The sequence below is a fragment of the Scyliorhinus torazame genome, chromosome 7 (assembly GCF_047496885.1).
Source record: "Scyliorhinus torazame isolate Kashiwa2021f chromosome 7, sScyTor2.1, whole genome shotgun sequence".
Classification (NCBI taxonomy): domain Eukaryota; kingdom Metazoa; phylum Chordata; class Chondrichthyes; order Carcharhiniformes; family Scyliorhinidae; genus Scyliorhinus; species Scyliorhinus torazame.
This window is the reverse complement of record NC_092713.1, coordinates 248,068,819-248,095,663: the sequence shown is the minus strand read 5'-3', so window position 1 is coordinate 248,095,663 and position 26,845 is coordinate 248,068,819. Positions and strand designations below refer to the sequence as shown.

General features: G+C 44.4%; 1 protein-coding gene across 3 annotated transcripts in view; it reads right to left on the bottom strand.

The window, feature by feature from the left end:
• Nucleotides 1–26,481, bottom strand: part of LOC140426934 (CXXC-type zinc finger protein 5-like) — a 40,199-nt gene extending 13,718 nt beyond the window's left edge. The window contains exons 1-4 of one of the 3 annotated variants that reach the window (XM_072512233.1): nt 25,914–26,481; nt 13,116–13,182; nt 4,792–4,836; nt 3,875–4,665 (exon numbers count right to left, since the gene is read on the bottom strand). In XM_072512233.1, coding sequence (XP_072368334.1) covers nt 3,875–4,665; nt 4,792–4,836; nt 13,116–13,182; nt 25,914–26,135 — 1,125 coding nt within the window. In that variant the 5' untranslated portion in view covers nt 26,136–26,481. Of the gene's footprint in view, nt 1–3,874; nt 4,666–4,791; nt 4,837–13,115; nt 13,183–22,138; nt 24,332–25,913 lie in introns of those variants that run through there. The other 2 variants (XM_072512234.1, XM_072512235.1) reach the window with 2 other exon arrangements.
• Between the last annotated feature and the right edge of the window lie 364 nt (nt 26,482–26,845).

The window sequence follows — 26,845 nt, the reverse complement described above, 5'->3', positions numbered from 1 at the left end:
GACTGGTTTGAGTATTCTATTGTTGTATCTGAACCAGATGCCCAGGTTGAAGTCAAATGAGCTGTCCTGTTTTATTCATATTATGCTTTTCTGGGAGTAGTTTGGTACAACAAACTAGATTGTTGTGGCATTTCAGATGACAGTTAAGAGTCTACCAGTCACATATAGGCTAGACTAGGTAAGGATGATTGAATATTAGTGGACCAGATAGCATTGTATTGGTCACCCATCATACATCTCTCAGTTTTCAACTCCGTTGACTTCAATCCTGACCAATGGATAAAGACCTGGGCGGGATTCTCCCGAATCCCCGCGATGGCCTGACGTCGGCGTAAAAAATAGCGTGAACCACTCCGCCGTCGGGCCGACCGTAAGTTGCGGAATCCTCCGCACTTCCGGGAGCTAGGCCGGTGCCGGAAGGGTTGGCGCCGCGCCAACCGGCACCGAATGGCCAGCGCAAGTTGGCGCATGCGCAGAACCAGCTGGCGTATTCTAGTGCATGCGCAGGGGGTTGTCTTCTCTGCACCGGCCATGGTGGAGCCCTACAGAGGCCGACGCAGAAGGAAGGAGTGCCCCCACGGCACAGGCCCGCCCGCAGATCGGTGGGCCCCGATCACAGGCTAGGCCACAGTGGGGTCCCCCGAGCGCGCGCACCCCCCCCCCCCTCCCCCGAGGACTGCACCAGCTGGCCTACCGGCCAGGCTCTGCCGTGTGGGACCATGTCCAATCCACGCCGGCGGGTCTGGCCGGAAACCGACGGCCGCTCGGCTCATCGTGGCCAAGATAATTGCCGGGGGCGCCACTGCCAACGGCCCCCGACTGGCGCGGCGTGGTCCCCGCCCCTGCCCGAAAAACGGTGCCGGAGAATACGGCAGCCGGCGTCGGGACGGGATTCACGCCGCCCCCCAGGGATTCTCCGACCTGGCTGGGGGGGTCGGAGAATCCCGCCAGGATGTTACAATATCACTTGATATACACCAAAGATCAAATTATTCCATTGTGATTTGAAGCCAGATGAGAACATATCAGCAGAAGATAGGAAATTAACATCAAAATATACAGTTTGAAAATGTAACAGAAGCTTGAATAAAAAATGGGAAGGGTACAGAAACCTGTGTAGAGAGAGGTTGCAAGACTGGAAGATAGGGTTTGATAGCTGTTAACATTTTAAAAATCACTTGTGTGTATATTATAATTTTCTCAATAACAGGTGCCATTCCCCCAACATATTGCATGGGTGCAATTTTTCCCAATGAAGACCCACCAGCAGAAAAAACGGAGTGATTCCTGCTGGTGCTAGGGGCAAACCTGTGATGTGCCATTCAGTGGCACACAGGGGTTCTCGCTGGACATGAGAGGGTGGGACCTAATCTCGCTGACAAGTCCCGCTTCTCTGAGACCGAGGTGCCATTTCTAAAGGGCGCTCCGATCTCAGAATGTTGCTGCAGATACCCCCGAATCACTGGCAAGGAACCCCCTCCGTGCCCCCCTTCAGCCACCCCCATTCCCCCCTTCAACCCCCGTCTCCTCCCACCCCTCAGACCCCCCTTCAGCATCCTCTTATTCCCTTCCCACCCCTTGGCAGTGTAAACCTGGAACCTTGCAGTCTGAGGGGTGGCAAAAGTGTGCGTACCCACCCTACAAATGCGTCCAGGGTGTGGAGGGGGTCCTTCATGGGAGGTAGGGTTCAGGGTGTTTGTTCTAGGCTGGAAGGGCGTTTGGCTACTCTTCCCATCTGCAGCCTTTAAACCCTTTAAACAGTCTGTCAGTATGCCATGTGCAAAGATCTAAGTGTTGAAGGCAAATAATTTCCCTTTAATGTGGTGGAAATCTTTGAAGTGATTTTTTCACAGTCAATTTCATTGCCCTTTAAAATGTTTGTGTGCCTAGAAGTTTAAAACCTTTGACCTACATTGTTTATATTCAATTTCATGGGCTACGACCTCTTAAACGTTTTTTGATTGACACATTGAGGCAGTTTCAAAAAGGGAATTAAGATGATTTCTTTATATAGCTCTGTATGGATCTATTAACTCGGGAGTGGATGGTTTTCTAACCGCAGTTTTTTTTAAAAAGAGGCTGTCTCTTTATTCTCAAGCGCTTCCTAGAAAGAGCACATGCACCTTGGCATACTGACAGGCTGTTTAAAATGTTCAGGCGTGCAGATGGGAACACTTTCACTTTATTATGAGAGAATAAAATTTTAGATACAGACTGACTGTTTAAAGGGTTTAACCTGCAGATGGGGAGAGCAGCAAAATGATCCCATCCCCGGAAAAAAAAACAATCGTAGCTCCTCCAGCGCAGCACAAGCCCCCCTGACCCTCACCCCCCATGAAGGACCCCCATCGGCACCCTGGAGTCATTTGTAGGGAGGGTACTCACCCCACTCAGACTGCAATCTGCCAGATCCCCGTTTCTCAGGACTTGCACCAATTCATGTCAACGGGACTCCGGCTGTGGGGCTGGAGCATCCCAGGAGGCAGCTGAATCGGGCGTCCTGCCCATAAATTACATGCAAAACAACTTGAACCAGCCATTTGCATGTTCCCACCGGGTCTGAGCGGGAACCTTGTTGGGGACGTCGAGAAGCTCGTCGGGGCCGATGAAGCAGGCTGGAAGACTGCCAACAGGTTTCACAACCGGCGTGAAACACGTTTTTGGCCCGACCCTGGGTTCAACAAACGGTTGGGGTTCCCTCCGCTGGCAGGCAGCCCCGGAGACTCCCGGCCCATGTCTCTTCGATTCTTGGAATACATCTTTCCATTGTAATTAATGGACGCAACACTTGCCACGTGCCAAATTATTCTTTAGTTAAACAATTTCAAATAAATAAATCTTTAAAATATAATACCTTCATCAAAAAAAACATGGCGGACTAAACAAAATGGAGATAATTATGTAGCATCAAGGAACCAATGGGTGGTGCTGAAGTAAAATGACATTTTTGTACTTATCTTCTCAAGAATAGCCATTTACAACATTCAGGATATAAAAACAAAATATTATATGACTGTAAATCAGTAATTGTTAATTAGTGGCCCAGACTGCCATAACAGTCCATTTACCGAATAAGGCATCAAGAAACAGCCTGATAAACCGCAACTGTTTTATTGTGATACTATCCTTCAGCACACACGCGCAGTGGTTTCCATTCAACCCGTCTGAATCCTCTCCCTGTCCAGAAGAAATCCCTCTCAATGGGAAAAACCCAGCTCTTAAATATAGGGCAAGATTCTCTGGCCTCCCATGTTTCTTGGCGGCGGGAGATGCCCCGCTGTTGGCCAGCAGTGGGATCTTCTGGCCTAGTTCCGCTGTTGTCAATGGGATTTCCCATTGAATCGCCCCCACACTGCCGGGAAATCCACGGGGATGTGTGATCGGCAATATCGGAAGATCCTGTTGGTGTGAACAGCCGGAAGATCTCGCCCACAAGCTTCAATGAGCATCATCTGCTCTCAATTCACTCTGAAGCTAGTTCTGGTTTATTCTTTCTAACATTGACAGACTGTTGGTCTCAAAGAAATAAGGTGGTTTTACAGAAGCTGCAAATAAATTCTGGAAACAGAACATCTTGCCTTTTGCACAAATATATGAATTAATGAAGTTTTTACTTAAGAAGAACTTGTGCCCCTAAAATATATATACTGTATAATAATTACAATTATGTAATTGTCAGAGATTTATCTAAGATACTTAGCACAATCCCAATATGCTGAGGGCTGCTTAAATCATTCAAGCATAACCATTAAAAAGCAGCATTTCACAACATTAAAATTATTTCTCATGATGCATTTTGAACCGTTTTACCCTGATTTTCTCACTTTTGAAGGAAAAAAACTTTGAACAAAAACCTTGTAGAAGTTACCCTTACCTCCAATGCTGCTGTTGGTTTTTTTTTAAGTTCCTCACATTTTCGCAGTTTGCAAATTTGGTGGCCAGTTTTGCGATTTCTACAGCTACTGCATTCCTCACAATTTAATCTTCTTCTGCAGGGCTCACACATGCCACATCTCTTCCTCTTCTTTTTTCCAGAATGAATGGCTGAAGCAAGGTCATTCTGCAATGGATATTCTACCAGACCGGCCATCTGGAGTGCACTATCTGCCATGAATATCCCAGCAGGAGTCATAATAAAAACACCTGGATTCAATGGAATGCCACTCATGAAGGGTAAATCAACAGGACTGCTTATTGCTTCAGCAGCAGATACCACCTCCATGTCAGAAATGCCAGCTTCTCGCTCACTGGAGAGGAAAATATGCTCAGGTTCCACCTGCTTTTGAAGATCTGAAGAAGCAATGTGTACTTCACTCTGTACTTCTGATGAGCTTTCCAGTGATTTGTCTAGCATGTGAGAGATTCTTTTATGCTTTGAGGTAGTACTGTTTTGAACAACTGTTGACTCTTTACCATATACTAAAATACTTCCATTCTGCAATTGCCCATTCATTGAGCTGGTACTGCCGAATGTAGAAAAGCGTGTTGATGAACGAGGTTTCTTTAGAACTTTACTTATTGGCTCATTTATTATGCCGCTTCTGCTCCTTTTTTCTAAGTCAGCAGTTAGCTCATCATCCTTCGGATTATCTTTTTCCAATCGATCTGTGCTCTGAGTGATTTGTTGCTCAGTAAGTTTGCTGGTATTAGACATCATTAAAGATTCTGAAGTATTTTGAAAATCAAAATTATGAAGAATCTATGTAAAGCAGCTCTCTGTTACCAATTTGAACTCGAAAAATCTTGCAAATCTTGACCAACTCAATAGCTGATAGGAAAACCTCTGTGTACCTTCTGTTTGGCACCTTCTGCAGTTACCCCGGGGACCAGGAGGCTCTTTAAATAAAGGAAATAAGAAATAGTTATCCCTGGCCTTGCTTTAGGAAATCTTAAAAATTAATTTGCTACTCTGTCATGCTGTGGGTGTGATAAAACACTACACCATGCAGTAATTTTCCACACATTTCACAACTTTGTAATTATAACATTCATAGCTGATATTCATGACTTTTTAATATTCTACAAATCAATGTATTTCTGAAATAGTGACACATTTATGTATTTACATTTTTCTACTTCGCAACAAACTGTATATGAAATGAGTTTAGAAGTGTAAAATACAGGTAACGATAAATGTAGTATGAAATGAATTCTCAATTCAAAAATTAAGATAGAAATTAATTTCTATGAAGATATTGAAGTATTTGTCACAGATTGTTACCTCGTGCAGCTACTGTAACATGTCAAAAGAAAATTTACCCGTATACACTATTTCATGCTGGGGAACTAATGAACTGTTGTTATTAGCTACTTGTTTTGTTTAAAATGCAGATTGTATAATAATACAGTATCTCAGACCACCAATATATGGATTTACAGCATTGGGGGATGTATTTTAATTCCTCACTCATGAGTTCTTAATTTCAGCTGTACTTGCTATGTGAGTAATAGGGAGATGTCTGATTTTGGCCCACAGCACAGTGTTAGAGAAGAATGAAAACTGTTTTTAGGAAGTTCTGTATGAATATCCAGCAGGGACCTATTTGTTTGTTCCAGTGACCACAGTAGGAACGGGAGGAAATCATACCTTCAGCTATTTTTTGAGATGTCCGTGTTTAATTTCTGACTGAATTTCCCCGTTAACCCATTCCCACATAAAACAACAATCTCATGGATTTTGTGGACTAGGAAGTCACCGAACCTTAATACAGAAAAAAAAACTTTGGGAGTAGGAATAAGAATATTTTGCAGAAGGTACACCCTATGTGGTGATGAGTCAGCTGCCCATTATACACCTGGTCCAATTTGATTTTGATGGAAAGCAAAATTGGGTACTGTTTATGAGTACCTGATCCATTGCTAACCATTTTGCAGCCCCGCTGAATTCAATTTCATCCCCTTTGCTTTGTCAATTGTTGATTTCCAAAGCACCCAGAGAACTCTTTCACTAGATCGACAGGATTATAACAAGGTTTTTTCGCTGCGGTATCACTTGATTGAGTTTGTAAAAAATGAGATTCACATTCATTGGATTTGAATTGCTTCTTATCTTTGAGTTGGGAGTCTTTATAAAGCATCTAGGAAGAGTATTTTGCAGTGGTTATACCTGGGGCAATGTATTGAAACCAGAACAGTCTGGATAAAGTAATTGTCTCAACAACTAAGGGCAGTACATTACAGGAGGACGGACAGATCGTGCACAGCCCAACTGAAGGAAAGTCAGCATGGAGCCACCCTGCAGCCACAATGCACTGCGGGCAGGCTGAATTGAGCATCGTGGGACTTCCACCCCTCACTGGAAAGGAAGTCCCGTCCTTGTGGGCTGCCAATCAATCGAATTGGCCGACAACTCCAGCAGTCCTGGCAGCACCAAGAGCGCATGAGTGGGCCCTGCTGGGATCACAACCAGATGGTGGCCCATGGAACCTGGAGCCAGGTAAGTCCGGGATCTTAGGCAGGGAGGATTGAGAAGTTTAAGGATTAGGGTGGACGGGAGCGGTAGTGGTGTGTTTTATACAGCAGGCAGGTAGGAAGAAATGGGGTGAGTGGGGTACTGTCTTAGGAGGGACTGCACCCCGATGGGCAAAGGGCCCCATCCCAAAGATAGTTCCCCTCCCCTCCCACTTCCTTCAAAACGTACCTTCTCACTCCCGCCCGACTGCCCACGCAAACCGTTTAACACCATGGGCAGAATTTCCCCCAACCAGATTATGGGGATGAGCGGGAAGGTGGTGAAATGGGCAACTACCCTACTTTACGTGCCCTCCCCTCTCCAAAAACACACCAGCCAGGGGCATATAAAATGCAGCCCTAAATGTATTAGTATAGCTTCAGGAGGAATTCATAAAGTAGCTAAGCAGAAAACATTTACATGACTCATCCAAACAATTCAAAGGGTTTAAAATGTAATGTCTACTCAACAGTAAACTATCAGAAACATTTTTTGACCAGTTTAACAAACTAGAGAATGTTCTAATCAAGTTTAACTAAGTTTCCACTCATGTATGACTAATGTAGACATGCCTTTAATGCCAAAGCCATGTTAAAAACTAATTTCCTTCACCGTCCGAATTCAACATTCCGGTACTTCAATATTCTTGACTCGATTAATAGATGATTTTGCAGTAAAAACACTGGGATTATAAATGATAGTTGGAACAGTTCTTTCATCACCAGTACCTGGATATAGCCCAGAAAAAATGCTACATGATTCAGTGTTGTACGACTGTCCTCAAATTAACTGTTATTTGCACTTGTTCTTGTCTTTTACTCAACATAATTGTAAGAAACAAGAAATAGAAAAGTTACTTTGTTGTATTAGATGTAGCCTTCCAGGATGCATTTTGAGCACAGTCAGATAACATAAGGGTGGACATATTTTTATTTAGAATTTAGAAATAGCTTTATGACTTGAAGATGATTTTCCTCTACATTGCACAGGAGTAATTTAACCAATTATAGTAGAGAATGTTACAATTGATGTTGGTAGTCCTGAGCTGGAGAGGGGAAAATCATCCAGCTTTTCCACACCTAGCTGCTATCATAAGGCATTTTCTTGTAAGGAGAGGTTGAGTAGGTTGGGCCTGTACTCATTTGAGTTTAGAAGAATAAGAGGTGACCTTATTGATACATATAGGACTTTCATGGGGCTTGACAGGGTAGATGCTGAGAACATGTTTCCTCTTGTGGGAGAGTTTAGGATCAGAGGGCATAATCAAAGAGTCAGAAGTTGAGAAGTTGTTCTACTCCGTGGAAGAGAGCAAGGTTCCCACGGACACTTGTGATTTAAGACCGAGATGAGGAGGAATTTCTTCTCTCAGAGGGTGGTGAATCTGTGGAATTCTTTACTGCAGAGGGCTGTAGAGAGTGGGTTGTTAAGTATGCTCAAGCACGGTGGCACAGTGGTTAGCATTGCGGCCTAGGGCGCTGAGGACCTGGGTTCGATCCCGGCCCTGAGTCACTGTCTGTGTAGAGTTTGCACATTCTTCTCGAGTCTTGTGGGTTTCACTCCCACAACCAAAAGATGTGCAGGTTAGATGGATTGGCCACGCTAAGTCGTCCCTCAATTGGGAAAAAAAAAATAATTGGGTACTCTAGATTTATGAAAGATGTTCAAGGCTGAGATAGACAGATTTTTCATCAGTAAGGGAATCAAGGGTTATGGGGATGAGGTGGGAGAATGGAGCTGAGGGTTAATCAGATCAGCCATGATTTCATTGAATGGCGGAGCAAACTCAATGAGCCAAGTGGCCTACTTCTGCTGCTGTGTCTTATGGTTGGCAAATTTGCATGTCTATCAACGTTGGGTGAAAGCCAAAACAGGATTAACTGTCATATTCCCACATCATCTCAGTCTATAACCACTGACCTGTAGAATGGTCATTTAAAGAACCAAAATGTGACAAGTAACCATAGGAGCACACCCCAAATAAAGTTAATAGCTTTAACAGAGAAGATCAGAGGCTATAAAAAATTATGAAAAAGTACTTGGCATCATTATCCCTTGTTCTTGAGCATCGTTCAATCACTTCATCCCACCAAAAGCAGCCATGCAGCCACCTGTCTATGATTTCAAATTTCCTCCGAAACCTACTACTCTTTCCTCCTTTAGGATCTTCGTTAAAACCCATCTCTTTAACTGAGTGGTCTGGCACTTCCCCTAGAATCTCCCTCTTCTGTTCACCGTCCACTTTTTTTTCTGATCACACTTCTGTGGAGTACCTTGGGATGCTATTTCTGGTAAAGGTACTACATAAATGTTACTGTTATAGACATGAGTATGGACAAACACGTGCAAAGGAATGTGACTAAGAATCCTTTGATCTATGTTACATAACATATAGCCCTGCTTCAATACAAGAGCGACACGAAAGTTAATAAATTTGGACAGGATGTCGTAATTTCAGTATAAATACAACGGGGTAGCATTCTTAATCATTTGCCCAGAAGGAAACTTGGTAATCATCACAGGTAAACAAACTGATTAAAGTGGCTTTTAAGCTGGGAGGACCATGCTGCAATGCCCTATTGGAAAAGTACAGAATTATATCAGTAGACTAGAGTGTTTCTTCAAAGCGACTACCATGCATTCATATTCAGAGGTTCCCTGATGATCATTATTCTTTCGATTAAATAAGGTCTAGGAATGCTGAAAATGTTATTCAGTGAGTATTTCAATCTGAGCAAGTTTAGGATGCTATTTCAGAGCCCGAGTTAGAAAAATTATTATTTTTAACGTGAAATGTAGACTGTTTTATTCAAACAAATGAATGAGCAGTTAGTGAGAAAACATTATTCGAAATAATCACAAGTGTCAGTGGGGACCTTGCTCTCTTCCATGGAGTAGTAGAACAACTTCTTAACTCCTGAAAAGCTGTTGGTGAATCCTCCTTTAGCTTGTAATCTTTCCTGTGGAAAGCCTTCCTTCAAGTTACTAAAATGCCTTATCTTCTGATAATTTACAGATTTGTGATATTGTGACAAGCGTTTTTTCACAATCTATACAAGGTTTGAATAAAAACATTGCAGTAATATCTTCAACAAATTAAAACATTTTGGTGAAGATTTGATTATTGCCTTGGTAGCCACATGAGTTTCTGATGGCTATCCAGGAGTTTTAAATAGGTCCAGTTCATATCAAGAATAGATTTTTTTAAAGTGAGGCTGCAGATATACAGTGACAGTATAGAATTTATATTTAAAAATTCAGACATTTCAGTTGTTTAAGACGGTACTGCATAATTATTTAAAAAATAATGGATAATACGATCTTGATGGTTGCACAGTTTTTGAATATACTCCAAACATCTGCAAAACAATGTTTTTATGTTGAAATTAAAAGCATTGAAAACCCAGTATCAAGTTATTAAAATCCATGGGCAGGATTTTTAGGTCCTGCCGAGGTGGGAATGAAGGTGGACATGGAAATGTACATACTGCCGCTGAACAATGTGCTGGTTTCCTATCACTGCCTTACTAAAGAGCTCATTCAGGGTAATGGTCCGAATTTGGTGTGGGTGCATGGCCTGCATGCTGGGTCTGGGACAGACTAGATGAATGGATGCAGATTCACAGTGGGGAGTCAGTCATGGCCAGCACAGGGAATCAAGTGACTCCATGAACAGTGCACAGCTGTACTCAGCCATTGGCACAGCACAGGTTGCAGGGAAAGTGATCATTAAGTGCTTGGGCAGTGCAGGTGGCAATCACCCTGCTGGCATCATATGGGGCACAATAAAAAGCTTCCAAACTTAATTGATCGGCCAGCTGAGCAGAAGGAAGCAGCAGGACGGGGTCAACAAGAGTGTGACTTTCCGATTTTGCCTCCAATGGCAATGAGAAGCAACATCTTCCACAGAGAATTAAAGCCAAGGGCATCAGGCGAATAGATGAGAGTGACTCGGGCTTAAGGCAATGGAGTCAATATCCTCCACATAGAATTTGCCACCAAAGTCAGAGTTACTTGGAGATGACTGAGAACCAGCGCTGCATGAGACAGGCAGATGACCACAGAGATTTGCAGAAGACCTCGCACCTCACCATATTACCCATAATGCCCTGCCAGTAGCCATCAAAGTTAGTGTCCTTCAGCATCTTCACCTCTGGCTCCATCCAATTGTCAGCTGCTGACCTTGTTGGTGTCTCGCAAACAACTGCACACCACTTTATCTTGCAGATCACGGATGCTCTTTTTTGAGAAAGCTGAGCAGTGTGTACAATTCCAGACAGCTGACACCTGTCGTGCATGGAGGACACTGGGTTTTGACTCCATTGCTGAAATCCTCCAGGTGCAGGGCATTATCGATTGCACCCATGTGGCCCTCAAGACACAAACTGAGCACCTAGTTAGATTTGTCAGTAGGAAGTTTTTCCACTCACTCAACTTTCAAAAGGTCAAGAGCACAAGAGTTTCCTGCACGTGCGCGCTTATTCTTCTGGCAGCTGCCACAAGTACTACATTCGCTGGTAATCTTGGGTATTCCAGCTTTTCACTTTGCCCCACAAACTCAAGTGAATGGAGACGAGGGACATCTCTTGGAGAAATGATTACTCGACCCCTCCAAGATCCCGACACAGAAGTACCATAACTGAAGCCCTCACCTAGACCATCTGGCTTCTGAAGATATGTCATGGCTGGGATTCTCCAGCAGGCGGGCCGTACCGGCGCCAAACAGTGGCGTGAACCACTCCAGCGCGGGCCGCTCGGAAGGTGCGGAATCCTCCGCATCTTCGGGGGCTAGGCCGGCGCTGGAGTGATTGGCGCCATGCCAACCGGTGCCGAAGGGCCTCCGCCGGCCGGCGCGAGTTGGCGCATGCGCAGGAGTGCCAGCGTGTTCCCGGAACAGCTGCGTGATTCCTGCGCATGCGCAGGGGGTTTCTTCTCCGCGCCGGCACGGAGGGAAAGAGTGCCCCCACAGCACAGGCCCGCCCACAGATTGGTGGGCCCCGATCGCGGGCCAGATCCCCCCGGCCCCCCCCCCCCCCCCCCCCGAGGACTCTGCAGGCCGCCCGCAGAGCCAGGTCCCGCTGGTAAGAACCTTGTGTAATTTACGCCGGCGGGACTGGCCGAAAACGGGCGGCCGCTTGACCCATCGCGGAGCGGAGAATCGCCGGGGTGGGGGTGGGAGAATTCCAACGGCCCCCGAACTGCGCGCCGTGATTCCTGCCCCCACCAAAAAAACGGCGGCGGAGAATTCGGCAGCCGGCGTCAGGGCGGGATTCACGCCGCCCCCCAGCGATTTTCCAGCCCGGGGGGGGGGGGGGGGGGGGGGTGGGGGGTTGGAGAATCCCGCCCCTTGTGCATAGTGGTGGTCTGCCACGCTCTCCATAACATGGTCCTCCACAGAGGTGCGCACTTTGAAGAGGCTGAAGCATTGGATGGAGGAAGTAGGAGGAAGAAGATGCGGATCATAGAGGTCCCTGCACAAGGAGGTGGGCAGTGCCATGGCAGAGCTCGAGGATCTCATCAGGGTGTCATTAACATCAGGGATCACCTGATCCAGCCACCTTTCAGCTGAATCCCTCTAGACCAGGGGCAGCATGATGTGGAATCACTTTGAGAACACTTCCACTGGAAACACAGCATCAACTCTAACTGACAATGAAGGGTACACAGTTGCTCAGAACTTTAACTGTCACTATTCACAGACACTTGTTCCACTTCATCTCTCTTTCACTGTACCATCATTAATTTAAAAAGGCTCAAGTCTGGCTTCAATGTGTGTCAATATTTACATGGTGCTCAAAGAGGCACTGCATAGTGACCCGCTCTGTGAAGCATGGCTCTGCTCTCAGGCTGTTCGGTTTGGTCCTCTCCATTTGGCATTGGATCGGGTGGAGGCAGCTGGCTCATTTGTCATAGTGCATGTGGCCGTCGCCCTCATTATGGAGGTACATCTCCAGAGGCTGCTCCACGGACATCATTGAACAGGTAGCCTCCATCTTGCATGGGCCCTGCTGCATGGATGCTCCCTCAGTAAGCGGATCCAAGGAGGTTGATGATGCCCATCAAGGATGGCACCCTCATTCTCCCTAGAGCCTCAGCCCTTGGCTGATACCGCAGATGGTTGGTTGGGGACCACCAGCTCAGGTGCAACTGGCATTCCCTCCAAACCTCTCTACGGCACCAGCACCACGGACCGATCATGGATTCAGTGTGGCATACATCCTGTGAATGTCAATGTGTAGTTCCTGCATGCACTCCAAGTGCTGCTGCACATAGCTCTCCATGAGATTGGTCACTCACTCAATGGGAGAGTTCATGCATTCAGGTCCTTGAGCCATGTTAGCTCATATGTGCTGAATGGATTCCTTCATGCTCATCCCATGCTTCATGGAATTCCAACATGTGGAGCCACATCTGTTGCTGTTGATTTATGCAGAGCATCCTTTCCTATAACTCCCAAGGCCCTGCATTTGCGCCCAGCTGATGTACTCTATGTTTGAGGGAGGGGAAATGCCCACAGCTGTCTCTCTTACCTCCTCCTGCTCATCCATGACATACTCACTCATCACCCAGTGCCATCCTATCTAATCTTGCACGAGGACCCACCGAAGATACTGTATCTGCGCTGATGCAGGGTGCGTTTGTAAGATGTGATGGTGCTTGGTCTGACCTCCACTCTGGCAGCAGTTTTTCTGGTGTTGGTGAAGGAATCTGTCATAGCACCTCAACGTTAGCACCTATGGGAGACACAAGAAGAGATCATGAGAGCTAGCCTTGAAGAGCAGAAGTTTCTGCAGAGCAGAGACTTCCCAATACAGCTGAGTCTTCGACATACTGTCAGATGGACGACAGTGCAAGCACCCGCTTAATTTTTTGAATATAAGTTTAGAGTAACCAATTCTTTTTTTTTCCAATTAAGGGACAATTTAGTAAAGCCAATCCACCTACCCTGCATATCTTTGTTGGGGTGAAACCCACGCAAACATGGGGAGAATGTACAAGCCCCACATGGTTGGTGACCCAGGGTGGGATAGTGCCCGGATCCTCAGCGCCATGAAGCTGCAGTGCTAACCACTGTGCCACCGTGCCGTTCAAGCATCCTCTTAATAAAAGTATTAGTCTGCATTCGCAATCTCTACCAGGAATGTCCTTCTCGCCGTCCCCAACTTGCTCTTCATCAGCAACTCTAGCGAACTCCATGCCTCCCACTTCCTTGTGCAGGTAGGGAATCCCTGCCCCCAACTAGGCCCTTTTGACAGTATTATGTGCCTGTTTTTATTCCAAGGACAGAAAAAAAGAGATAGGACATTTCTGACCTCTGTGCCCAATGTCAACAGCTCATATACATAAGAGACGGCATGTGTCAGTGCTGGCAGGTCCTCAGCAGCACCAAGCTTTGTTGCTGTATCAGTAACTACCCTAGGTACACATTACTCCCATGTTCAGGAGCAGGATTCTCCGGTCCACCAGCCCCGTATTTCTCGGTCATGTGCCATTCATTGGCGGCAGGATTTTATCTTCCCGCCGATTGTCAATTGGATTTCCCATTGTAACCACCCCACACTATCATGAAACCTGGCGGGTGTGTGCTGCTGGCTGGAAAATTGAATCGCAACAACCAGAGAATTATGGCCAGTATTAGACCCAAGGCTCTTTAACTGAGGGGTCTGCTGGAGGGTGAAAACCCAGAAGTCTTTTCCGAGGGTTCAGTATTGCAGTCACCTTGCCAGAGCGAATAAGCTCATTGAACCTTTTCCTGCACCAGGCCCAGTTCCTGCGGACTAAACCCCGTTACTCACTGTTGCAACAATTTACATTCAGGCTTGCTTTGCCTGGGAAGGATGGCCTCAATTTACCATGCTCAGGGAAGGGAACCTCCTCCTTTCTCTCCAAGGAGGACCCACCGGTCTCCTTCTGAAATGAGAGACAGCCCTGCCGTGTGTTCCAGACATCTGCTGAAATGTTAGTCACAGGACTAGCTGCCATGGTAGAAATTGATCAATCAGGCCTGCATTCTTTCAGGTCCACGCGTCTTTCCTGCAGCTGCTAATTGGCCACCCAATCTATCCTCTAGCCAATTAACAGTCTGCCTCTTATGAAAATTAGGGATTATTTTCCCCAGAGGCAGGATTTGAACCCAGAAACAGTCCGGGATGCGCGAGCCAGCCGAAGGGGGGGACTATTTCGCGGGCCGGATCCGCGAGCGGCCTCCGTCACGAAGCAAGGTGCGGCCGCTGCAGGCCACCACCGTGCGCATGTGCGGCCATGGACCCGGAAATTCTCCGAGGCGTATCGGCAGCTAGAGCCGGGTGCTCTACGTTGCCTCCTACTAGCCCCCAGCAAAACAGGGAATCGGTGGCCGTTTTGCGCCAGTTTTTCTGGCATAAAATGCCACCGTTCCCATTTGTGGGGGCCTAGCCCCAGAATCGGAAAATCCAGCCCGATGTTCATTTTTCACCACCAGAAGGAAAATTCTGCCCCATGAGTTTTACAATTGCTATTGGTCATTGCTGAACAAGGCATTTGTCCTTGTTTTACAATTCTTATTTTTCACGTATAAAGCATCATTTTCAATCCTGAGGTTTTGTTGCGCAAACCAAGCCAAAGCTTTGACTCAGCTCGAGCTCAAGTTCATTTTGGAAAGTTTTTATTTCTTCAAACTTGTACAGGTTAATGTCTACCACACCCTTAAATTGTTCCACTTGCCTGTTAAGTTGTACCATAACAACATTTATTTCTCTGCTGTGCTCCCAAATTTGCCATTTCACATAATGGTGGCTTTTTTTGTTGCCAATTTTGACAAGTATTCAACTTCTCTTGAATTGTTCTCCACAGAAGGAGAACAAGTGCCAGACTGAATTGTGAGTTATGATCATTCTACTCATACATATTAAAACTACGGGCAGCACGGTGACGCAGTGGGTTAGCCCTGCTGCCTCACGGCGCCGAGGTCCCAGGTTCGATCCCGGCTCTGGGTCACTGTCTGTGTGGAGTTTGCACATTCTCCCCGTGTTTGCGTGGGTTTCACCCCCACAACCCAAAGATGTGCAAGGTAGGTAGATTATTGGAAAAAAATGAATTGGGTACACTAATTTAAAAAAAAACATATTAAAACTACATCTTCCTTCTGATACATCGACTCTGGATCCCATGAAGTCTCATGATCACAGGTCAAATATGCGCAAAGAAACCTCCTGCTGATTACCACCTAGTGCCCTCTGTCAGCTGATGAATCAGTACTCCTCCATGTTGAACACCACTTGCAGGATGCTCTGAGGGTGCCAGGGGCACAGAATATTTTCTGTGTGGTAGTCTAAAGGACATAGCTACTTGACCATGGGTATGCGGCAGTGGTGAGGGAACCAAGAAGAGGAAAAACCTACATGACCTCATCCTTACCAACCTATCTGTTGCAGAGGTACATGTCCATGACAGTATTGGTAGGAGTGACCACCACACAGTCTTGTGGTGATAAAGTCCTGCATTCACATTGAGGAGTCCGTCCATCGTTCTGTGTGGCACGACCGCTGTGCTAAATAGATCATTTTGAACAGATCGCAACTCAAAACTGGGCAACCATGAAATATTGTAGGTCATCGGCAGCAACAGAATTTCATTCAACCACATCTGTATCCTCTTGCCCTGTCATATCCCCCACTTTACTATTACCAGCAAGCTGGGGGATCAATCCTGGTTCAACGAAGATTGCAGGAGGGCATGGCAGGAGCAACAGCAAGCATACCGAAAAATAAGATCACAACTTGGTGAATCTACAACACTGGGCCACCTGCGTATCAAACAGCTGAAAGCAACATGCGATGAACAGAGCTAAATAATCCCACAACCAAAGGATCAGATCTAAGCTCTGCAATCCTGCCACATCTAGTCGTGAGTAGTCGTGGAATTAAACTAACTGGAGGAGGAGGTTCCAGAAATATCCCCTCAATGACACAGGGCCCAGCACAGCAGTGCAAAAGAGAAGACTGAAGCGTTTGCAACAATGTTCAGTCAGAAGTGCTGAGTGGATGGGCCATCTCGGCCTTCTTCAGAGGTCCTCAGCATCACAGATGCCATCTTCAGCCAATCCAATTCACTCCATGGGATAGCAAGAAACGACTGATGGGCAAAGTCAATGGGCCCTGGCAACATCCCAGCAACAGTACTGAAGATTTGTGTTCCAGAACTAGCTGTAACCTGAGTTATAACACAGGCATCTACACAGCAATGTGCAAAATTGCCCAGGTATGTCCTATTGAGCGTCAATCATCATAGTCCAAGACATCACTGAAGGTAGTGTCCTAGGCCCAACCAACTTCAGCTGCTTTATCAATGATCTTCCGTCCATCATAAGGTCAGAAGTGGGATGTTTGCGGATGATTGCACAACGTTCAGCACATTCGTGACACCTCTGATACTGAAGCAATACATGTCAATATGCAGCAAGACCTGGGCAACATGCTGGTTTGGGCTGAAAATTGGCAAGAAGCATTCATGCCACATAAGTGCTAGGCAATGACCATCATCAACAAGAGAGAATCCAGCCATCTCCCCTCGACACTCAATGGCATTACCATTATTCAATCCCCCCACCATCAATAGTCCGGGGGTTACCATTGACCAGAAACTAAACTGGATCAGCCATATAAACACAGTGGCTACAAGATCAGGTCTGTGGCTGGGAATTCTGTGGTGAGTAACTGATCTCCTGACTCCCCAGAGCATGTCCATCACCTACAAGGCACAAGTCAGGACTGTGATGGAATACTCTCCACTTGTCAGTATGTGTGCGGCTCCAACCGTACTCAAGCGGAACACCATCGAGGGGATTAGTATCCCATTCACCACCCACAACATAACTCCCTGCATCACCAGCTCACAGTAGCAGCCATGTGCACCATCTACATGATGCCCTACATCAAAGCACCAAGGCTCCTCTGACAGCACCTTCCAATCCCGTGATCTCTACCACCTGGAAGGACAATGGCAGCAGATGCATGCGTTGGAATTCATGGGTCATTGGCTCCAGTACTGGGGAAGGAGGGAGCTGTTCCGTAGAGGGGGTTCAGTTGTAAGGAAAATTAGAAAAACAAAATTAAAGGAGATGGAGAGTAAAGTTTCCCGAACACGTAATAGAGCAGAGAGTACAGAAAGTGGCAGGAATACAACTTCAAGCACAGCAAAAAAGGGTACAACTATGAGAAGGGGGCAGTCAATACAGGACTGAGGACATTTACCTAAATGCGCGCAGTATACGAAACAAGGTAAATGAAATTGGTGGCTACTACGTTGTGGGCATCACAGAGAGGTGGCTGCAAGAGAATCAGGGCGGGGATCTAAATATCCAAGGGTATGTGTCCTATCGAAAGAAATGGCAGAGGAACTGAATAAATAGATAGTTTCTTGATTAATAATGGAATCAGGGGTTATGGGGAGAAAGTAGGAGAATGGTGAAGGGAAACATGTCAGCCATGATTGAATGGCAAAGCAGATTCGATGGGCCAAATAGCTTAAATCTCCGTTAATGTTTTATGGTATTATGGAACATCATCACCTGCAAGTTCCCTTCCAAGCCACATACCAACCTGACTTGGAACTATATTATTGCCTTCCCTTTACCGTCACTAGGTCAAAATCCTGGAACTCCATCCAAAGCAGCACTGTGGATGTACCTGCACCACATTGAGTGCACCAGTTCAAGAAAATGGCTCACCATCACCTTCTCAATGGCAATTACAGATGGGAAATATAAAGGCTGACCTAGCCAACGATGCCCGTGAAAGAATCAAAAATAATTCTGAGCTTCTATCGTGAAGTTGGCACGGTTGAGTAAAACTTTAAAAGCAATGGTTTTCTTCATAAGTTCTAAATAAACATGGCTCCGACATCTCTGTTGGTTAAATGTCAGGTTTGGTTGAGTTAGCTAATCCCCCACCTGAACAGCTATAGGGAGCATTAGAATTGGCTTTGGTAAATGAGAATAAAGTCAACTACATTCCTGCTTTTAGTTGAATGTGGATGCTGGTTGAGGGCAGATTCAGGCATGGTGCAATACCTCCACAATAAAATAGTTCCTGTCAACAATTACCACCTTGGCTTACAAATGGAAATAAACTCTTAGATAAGGCATTGGGCACACACCTGTAGAACCCAGCAGAGGTCATTGTGTTCAGCAGAAATTGTCTGCTGCCCATTTCAAAAACCAACAATAATTTAATCTTGAATAAATAGATATCATGATGAATTACCACGGCATTTAATTAGGTTTCCAGAAACATTCAGAACAGGATTATTGTATAATATTTAATTATTTCAGTTAGATCAAAAAAAACCTCAAAACTAAGCATATTTTGCAGAAGACCTTGTGGCATCCATGTACATAATTTTAGTTTTTTCTGACTTCACACAAAACATTCAAAAAAGTGATCTTATGGACAAGAAATTAATATAAAATAATCAAGGACCCACAAGGTTGATCTTGAAAAAGAAACTGATGAACAAATCTCATGAGTTAGTCTCTTGTGTCTTGACTCAGCACAGAAATAATTTTGACTGAAGAAAACTGCTTAACAGCCACTGCCCTTTGCTTGGTAGCTTTCTTCTACCTCTTCCCAAAATTCTATTGCTTAAAGGAATTAAGCTCAAGCAATTGGCAAGCTTTCGTTTGAATCATAGAAATTACAGTGCAGGAGGCCATTCGACCCATCAAGTCTGTACCGGCCCTTACAAAGAGCTCCCTACTGATGCCCACGTATTTACCCTATCCCGGAACCCAGTAACCCCCACTTAACATTTTTTGGACACTAAGGGCAATTTATCATGGCCAATCCGCCTAACCCGCACATCTTTGGACTGTGGAAGGAAACCGGAGCACCTGGAGGAAACCCACGCAGACACGGGGAGAACGTTCAGGCTCTGCACTGACAGTGACCCAGCTGGGAATCGAACCCAGGACCCTGGAGCTGTGAAGCAACTATGCTAACCACTATGCCACCAAGATGCCCAATCTTCATTGTTCATGTTCAACCAATGTTCAATTGTATGTTCAATGCAGAAAATCTAGAACTAAAATAGGCCATGTAACCACTGAACATAAGCAAGATACTGTGAACACTGGAACTCTGAAATGAAAACAGAAAATGCTGGAATACTCAGCAGGTCAGACAGTGCCTTTGGAGGGAGAAAGAGAATAAACGTTTCAGGTCAAGGACCTGCCTTCAGAACCTGAAGGACTAAATTCTGAAGTAAGATCCTTGACCTGCAACATTAATTCTTTTTCTCTCTCCACAGATGCTGCCAGACCTGCTGAGTATTCCAGCATTTTCTGTTTTCATTTCCGTATAATCTCATAATAATTACAGAGGTGATGACAAATAGCAATAATATAGTATGTTTTGCGTTTTAAAGTCGGTGGAGATCAGCTTCAGCATCAATACTTCAAACACTACTGGCTTGGTTCAGCAAAGGTGTAGCTGTAATTTTTTTATTTATTCGTTCATGAGATGCGGGCCTCGCTGGCTGGCCAGCATTTATTGCCCATCACTAATTGCCCTTGACGGGCAGTTAAGAGTCAACCACATTGCGGTGGGTCTGGAGTCACATGTACACCAGACCAAGTAACGATGGCAGATGTCCTTCTCGAAAGGACATTCGTGAACCAGATGATTTTTGACGACAATAATTTAATGGTCATTGTTAGATGGTTTAATTTGTATTGAATTCAAATTTCACCATCTACATAATGATAATCTTTATTGTCGCAAGGAGGCTTACATTAACACTGCAATGAAGTTACTGTGAAAAGCCCCTCGTCACCACATTCCGCCGCCTGTTCGGGTAGAGGGAGAATTCAGAATGTCCAAATTACCTAACAGCACGTCTTTCGGGACTTGTGGGAGGAAACTGGAGGAAACCCACGCAGACACAGGGAAAATGTGCAGACTCCACACAGACAGTGACCCAAGCCGAGATTCGAACATGGGACCCTGGTGCAGTGTAGCAACAGTGCAAACCACTGTGTTACCGCGCAATGGCAGGATTTGAACCCTGGTTCCCAGAGCATTATCCTGGGTTTCTGGTTTCTGGTCCAGTGAGTTACATATCCACATGTATTTCTTCATGTGAAAAGAACAATTAATTTATACATTCATCAATAATGCTTTCTTGCTAGCAGACTGCACTTACATTTTATTTAAAATAGATATTTTTACCAATTTAAAAAGTATCCCAATGTTGCCATGCTCAATTATCCTTCAGGTTATGTTTTGCTATTGCAACATGTTTGTTTCTGCAATAATATCTTTTATATTCATGACATGTAAAATTACATATCAATTAACAAGTACTAATTACCCAAAACATCTGACACATACACCAGTTTGACTATAAAACAAACTAATACCTGCAGGAGGACTATATTTACATTGCAATCACAAACCTCTGCAAATCAGTATTATATAGCTAAATCTAAGCTTACAAATAATAGCCTAGAATTTCATAGAATCATAGAATTTACAGTGCAGAAGGAGGCCATTCGGCCCATCGAGTCTGCACCAGCTCTTGGAAAGAGCACCCTACTCAAGCCCACACCTCCACTCTATCCCCATAACCCAGTAACCCCACCCAACACTGAGGGCAATTTTGGACACTAAGGGCAATTTAGCATGGCCAATCCACCTAACCTGCAAATCTTTGGACTGTGGGAGGAACCCGGAGCATCCGGAGGAAACCCACGCACACACGGGGAGAACGTGCAGACTCCGCACAGACTTCTTTGCAACTTCTTCCTGCTTTATATCAGTACTTTAACTGATTTCTATGAATGATACAAAAACTTTGTCAGTTTTAAGAGCAACATTATCTGTAGTATTTGGAGTATTGATACATTTCTCAACAAATTATATCCACTATTGAAAAATACTCATTTAAATTTTAAAATGTTGACAGATAAATTGTTGCCAATGAGAATTTTTTTTAAAAGTGGGCAACATTTATTGGACATATAAATAAGAATTTATGGTATCATTGTTACACAGTTGATAGTTTTACTATTCAATTAACCCAGGAACTGTCTTCTCTCCCCACCTTCAAACACTTTATGAGTGTATTTATAGATGGGTTTTAATGGAATCAAGAGTCAATGCGTCTCAAAGATTTTGCAGCAATAAGAATTTTCTCTATTTTTACAAAAAGCATTTTGTCAATTTAGAATAAAAATAAGAGGCATTTTAACAAAAAAAAAATCAAAATTAATTTCAAGCAGTACCTGCATTTCAGAGTTAAAAATGGCGGTCTTCATTGATTGATGAATGAATACAGTTCAAATAAGGTCAAGGAGAAAAAAAACCAACTCGCGCCGCTTCTTTTGGCACGATATTGGGTTTCAGACTGAAACAGTTACCACAGTCAGGGAGGAGTTATTACCATCCAGCAATGCAGAAGAACTGTCAGGGAAGTGTACTATGTAATCTATTCCAGTGAAGGTGTTCTTTCCTTTCATTCATTTTCTTAATCATATATTCCTCAAATATGCTTCACATATTTACCTACCTATGCTGCAAATATTTACCTACAACAAGATAATCTGCTTGACATCTCTGCCCGAACAGCTTTTGTGAGTCCTTATTTCCCTAAATATACTGATCTGAAACAGACCCACAAAAGTAGGGACACAAATGTTAAGTGGTAATAAAGTACCTCTTGCCACATAAAGCCTGTAGATCTTTAGAAATTGAAGAAACCTCATCCAGTATTAGCACTGAAGCACTAGAATCATAAGCCCTGAGTCCTGCAAAAAACATGAGAGGTAAGAGCTCTCCTTTCATTCCCTCTGCTGCAGACAGAACTAATCAGTAGTGGAGGTCAGTACAAGCTGAATCACAGCCACTGGGAGAGATCTCTGTGCAGTCACAGCAACCCAAAGAGTGTAAGTACAGGCAGTGTATAAAATCAATGTAAAATTAAGAGACTACAGCAAAATACAGCAGATCCATAGTTAGTTTAATTAATTATACTTGGGAACAGAATGTAATTTTAATAGGTGAATTAATTATACACATTGACCATCCATTTGTCAATATAAAAAGTCAAGATTACATCACAATATTTTTACAATTGACTAAACTTAACACTTGGTCATAACAAAATTTCATTTTCAACCCAGGAAGCTAACGATAGGCAGGTTTACTCATTCCAATGAGGCGTCACTTGGAACATTGCTATTTATTAAACCGTTCCTAAAGCAGGCTCACTGATCACATTATCATGCAGGCATTCAACAAGCATGCTACACCAGCTACAGTGCCACTTTCTCCAGACAATTTCCAAATATTAAAATGGAATGTTTTTTTCAAATTTTTGCTGTCATTGAAAGGGTATTCATTGATATTCAATCCTCATGGCAAAAACCCTCATGGGTTTCACATTTCTTTGCCATTACTGAAAACTATCATTGCCTAACGTCAATGGAAATCATTTTCAGTTGTGTTAGTGAAGGTGAAGTTGGCAGTGGTGGATCAGACTTCCCACTTCCCAATTCTCCTTTCAGTTCAAGTCAACAGAAGGGACAATTGGACGGTGCATATATCATGTAGTTGATCCAACAATGGCACACTTACTGCCCTTCCCAGAGTAAAGGTTGCCCCTAGTGTTGCCATTCCTTACATAGAACATACAGTGCAGAAGGAGGCCATTCACGCCATGGAGTCTGCACCGACCCACTTAAGGCCTCACTTCCACCCTATCACTGTAACCCAATAACTCCTCCTAACCTTTTTTGGTCACTAAGGGCAATTTATCATGGCCAATCCACCTAACCTGCACATCTTTGAACTGTGAGAGGAAACCAGAGCACCCGGAGGAAACCCATGCAGACACGGGGAGAACATGCAGACTCCGCACAGACAGAAACCCAGCGGGGAATCGAACCTGGGACCCTGGCGCTGTGAAGCCCATGCTATCCACTTGTGCTACCGTGCTGCCCTACAATAAACTCCTTTCTATTACAAGCTATAGGATCACCAATGAGCCAAAGTAAAAACATTTACAAATAAGTAAGAATCTGAACTGTAATCTTCTTTATTAGAATGCAACAACATTCAGTACAATTTGTCTCTAATTTTCTTTCCTCCTGAAGGCAGTGAGTCGCATTGCAGTGGGAGCACATGGGATCCAGCTGCCCTCTGAAAACTCACTCAAATAAACATTCTTCAATTGAGGGTTGATAGGCCACCCAACCACTGAGAAGGGAAAAGGATAATATAACCAAGTCTGGTCCCGTTCTCCCTCACCTAGCATACACACACACACACACACACACACACGTCCTTTGTAAAATACATATCTTTATAGTGATAACTTGTGGGATCCCCTTTTCCCCCCTCTGTCCAGCCAAAAAGCAGAGGACAATAGCACTCCTACTCCTAGGCTAGTTGATAACCAAGCAGACCAACATTCCAATCATACCTTTCTAGTCTGCTTGCTCAGCATTTGACATAACCAACTTCTCACCCATTAAAGGTTGTCGACATTAGTGCTTTTAAAAATGTTCCTTTGTTTGATGTTAACCATGTAATAACTAACAATAACGTTTCAGCACATCTTCATCATAATTATGAACTGGTTAAAGCAGTTACATCTAATGCCCCAACCAGCTTTCAGGTAACCTTCTTAAACCATGTAACACATCAAAATGTGTACTATTACCATAAGAACACAGGATCTCAATTTTGACTTTTGCACTTTTTGCTGTATGAACTAACAGAAATAAATTATTCATTCCACAACCGTATGTTTCCAACTCATAATCTGGCAGCGCCTTTTACCAATTGTTCCCATCGAAAAACTGCTCCGATATCCACCTCATTACCTACCTGGCAAATATCATCAGCATTTTGCCAACCGTACCCACCTATAATTGCACAGTGACATGATTCAGGAACCCAAAGAGCCACTGGAAATTCTGCCCATTTCTCTCAGGATGAGGTGCAATATTAAAGAAAACATTACTCGGAGGTGTAGCATAAATATCCATTACATTTCCCCCCCCCCCCCCCCCCCGCTTTACTTATTTCAAGATGCGCTTTAAGTCTTTCATACAATTTAACTTCACATAATCGCTGCTATACCACTGGGGTACTTCTTGATCCACACAAAAGGTTATCCTTTGAACGGTGGCATTTAACGTCTTGTACAAGCGCTCGAGGGGGAAACGCTGCTTTGATCCTGCCCACTATTCCGGTTTAGCAAACTACCAGCTAATTTATTTATTTATCCTGTTGAACCGAACCACAACAGCGTTCCAACAACCAACACATACTAACTAGTTTCGAAAAGACACGAGTGACTGTGGGCTGAGAAAAAAAATTAAACGATCACAGACACCGTCCTAAGGTTGTTGTTTTTCTGTCCACGGATAATAACCGCAACTTCTCGATTGATAAATAAAACGTACATCCTTCCGAAAGAAAGGGAAAACCTCTTTCAACAAAAGGTGGAACTGGCAAACATTGCCCTCGATAAATTGTACGGGGGGCGGGGGGAGGTGAGGGGAGAAAAAGAAAGACTGAGTGAAAAAGAAGCAGATGTTTACAGTTTTTTAAAAAGTCTGTAAACACGCCTTTGCCAATTTACAAACTGCACAAGTTACAGGCTTGGCAGCATGGACTATTTGCCTCTACTATTTCACATCAAATACTTTTGTTTCATTTTTTTTTCTAATTTCCACCAATGAGCTGAAACCCGTATGTTCACAGCCGCCCCAACACCACGGCACATTCACTATCCGCTCAAAAGCAACTACTTTCCTTTCCCACCGGCCATCCAAAAAATTGCAATTTTTTTTTTGTTGTGCCTCCGATCCACCACAGCACACTAAGATTTCAGCAATGATAACATCTGCATATTTGCAAACACACAGGCCCTTTCCCACCCCCCTCCTCCCGCACCTACCAAAAGGCAGAACCAACAGAGGGAGGGATGTGCCAGTCCAGCCGGTGACTAACAGCTGCAGTGCTGAGGATCAAACAAGCCCAGAGACACCGATCACAATCACACTTCACCAGCAGCAATAACAATCCCGTCCGAAACTCTGCAACAAGGTGACTGTGTGGCAAAAAACTCACTCAATAACACAAAAGTGAGGGGGGCTACAACCTTCCGATTCCTGCAAGCCTTCCTCTACATCCCAGATCGCTCTGGAAGTACATGCAAATACATTTCATAGATTTTTGGAGCGCGCCACAAAAACCGAAGTGGATCTTGGTGAGCTGAAGACTCAACCTTTCGAACCAAACATGAAATCAAGGCAAGCCGGTGACAACATTCTCCCTTCCTGTCATCCGCGTCTCTGAAACACCAAATTTCCTTTGCAGGAAGGTATAAATGTTTGGAAATTGCGGTCAGAAGTTTGGCCAGGAATGTGCAAATCGTGTTTTTTTGTAATTTAAACGCACTAACATTCGCAATCTCTCACCCACTGACCAGTCTGTATTGAACAGCGAGACCAAGTAATATGTGGAACACGTTCAAATGCCGTGAGTCTGTGTTCTGGAGAGCATTTGAAAACGTATCTGATCCTCAATACAGATTGCCAGTCCATCTTTTCCATGTGCTTCTCCTTGGGATTTGGCTGACTGCCAAGTGAAGTGTGTGGAAACGACACCGCCAGGGCGGCAGAGATTTTCCTTAATTTCATTTTTCCCCATCCTGGCGAGCCGGAGACAGGCTGACATTGGTTGGAAAGTGGAGCAGGTCGTCAGGGACAATCAATGAGCATCGATCGGACTGAGCCTCTGCAACGAGCAAACAACACATCAACACTGACTGCCTTAATCTTTCGTTTCACAGTCGGACTGTCGAAACCCTTCCACCCCCCGCCCTCCACACAGACCCGCTCTTGCATTCTCACTTCAGGCAGTCTCCATATTTTCCCAGACGACCTCCAGTTGCACACAATGTGCACACGGTGTACTTTGAAATAACCCCCCAGCCCCCGTTATCCTGGGGTTTTTGTTGGCCTTGGTGACAAAATCTGAATGAACAGCCAATTCAGATTTCCAATCACGTGTAAAGAAGTGAATTAAGTCCATATTTCAGTCTCGCCCTGTTGACAAATGTGGGAAAATTGATTCAGCGAAGACTGAACATTGCTGTTAATATGAAAACTCAGAACCATTAACTAAACTTTTAATGACTTCCATTGTACTTGGAAAAAATACTTTTCTCAACATCTTCACATTACTTTTTTTAACTATCGTCATATTTTCCTGGGGAGTTCAGTCAGGGCAGTATTGATTTTCCCTATGGCATTCTTGATTTCCACTCCATTTCAAGGTGGTTGTAAAATGTTATACAGAAGCCAAATGGGCTTACATTAACACTGAATAATAATAATCTCTATTAGCG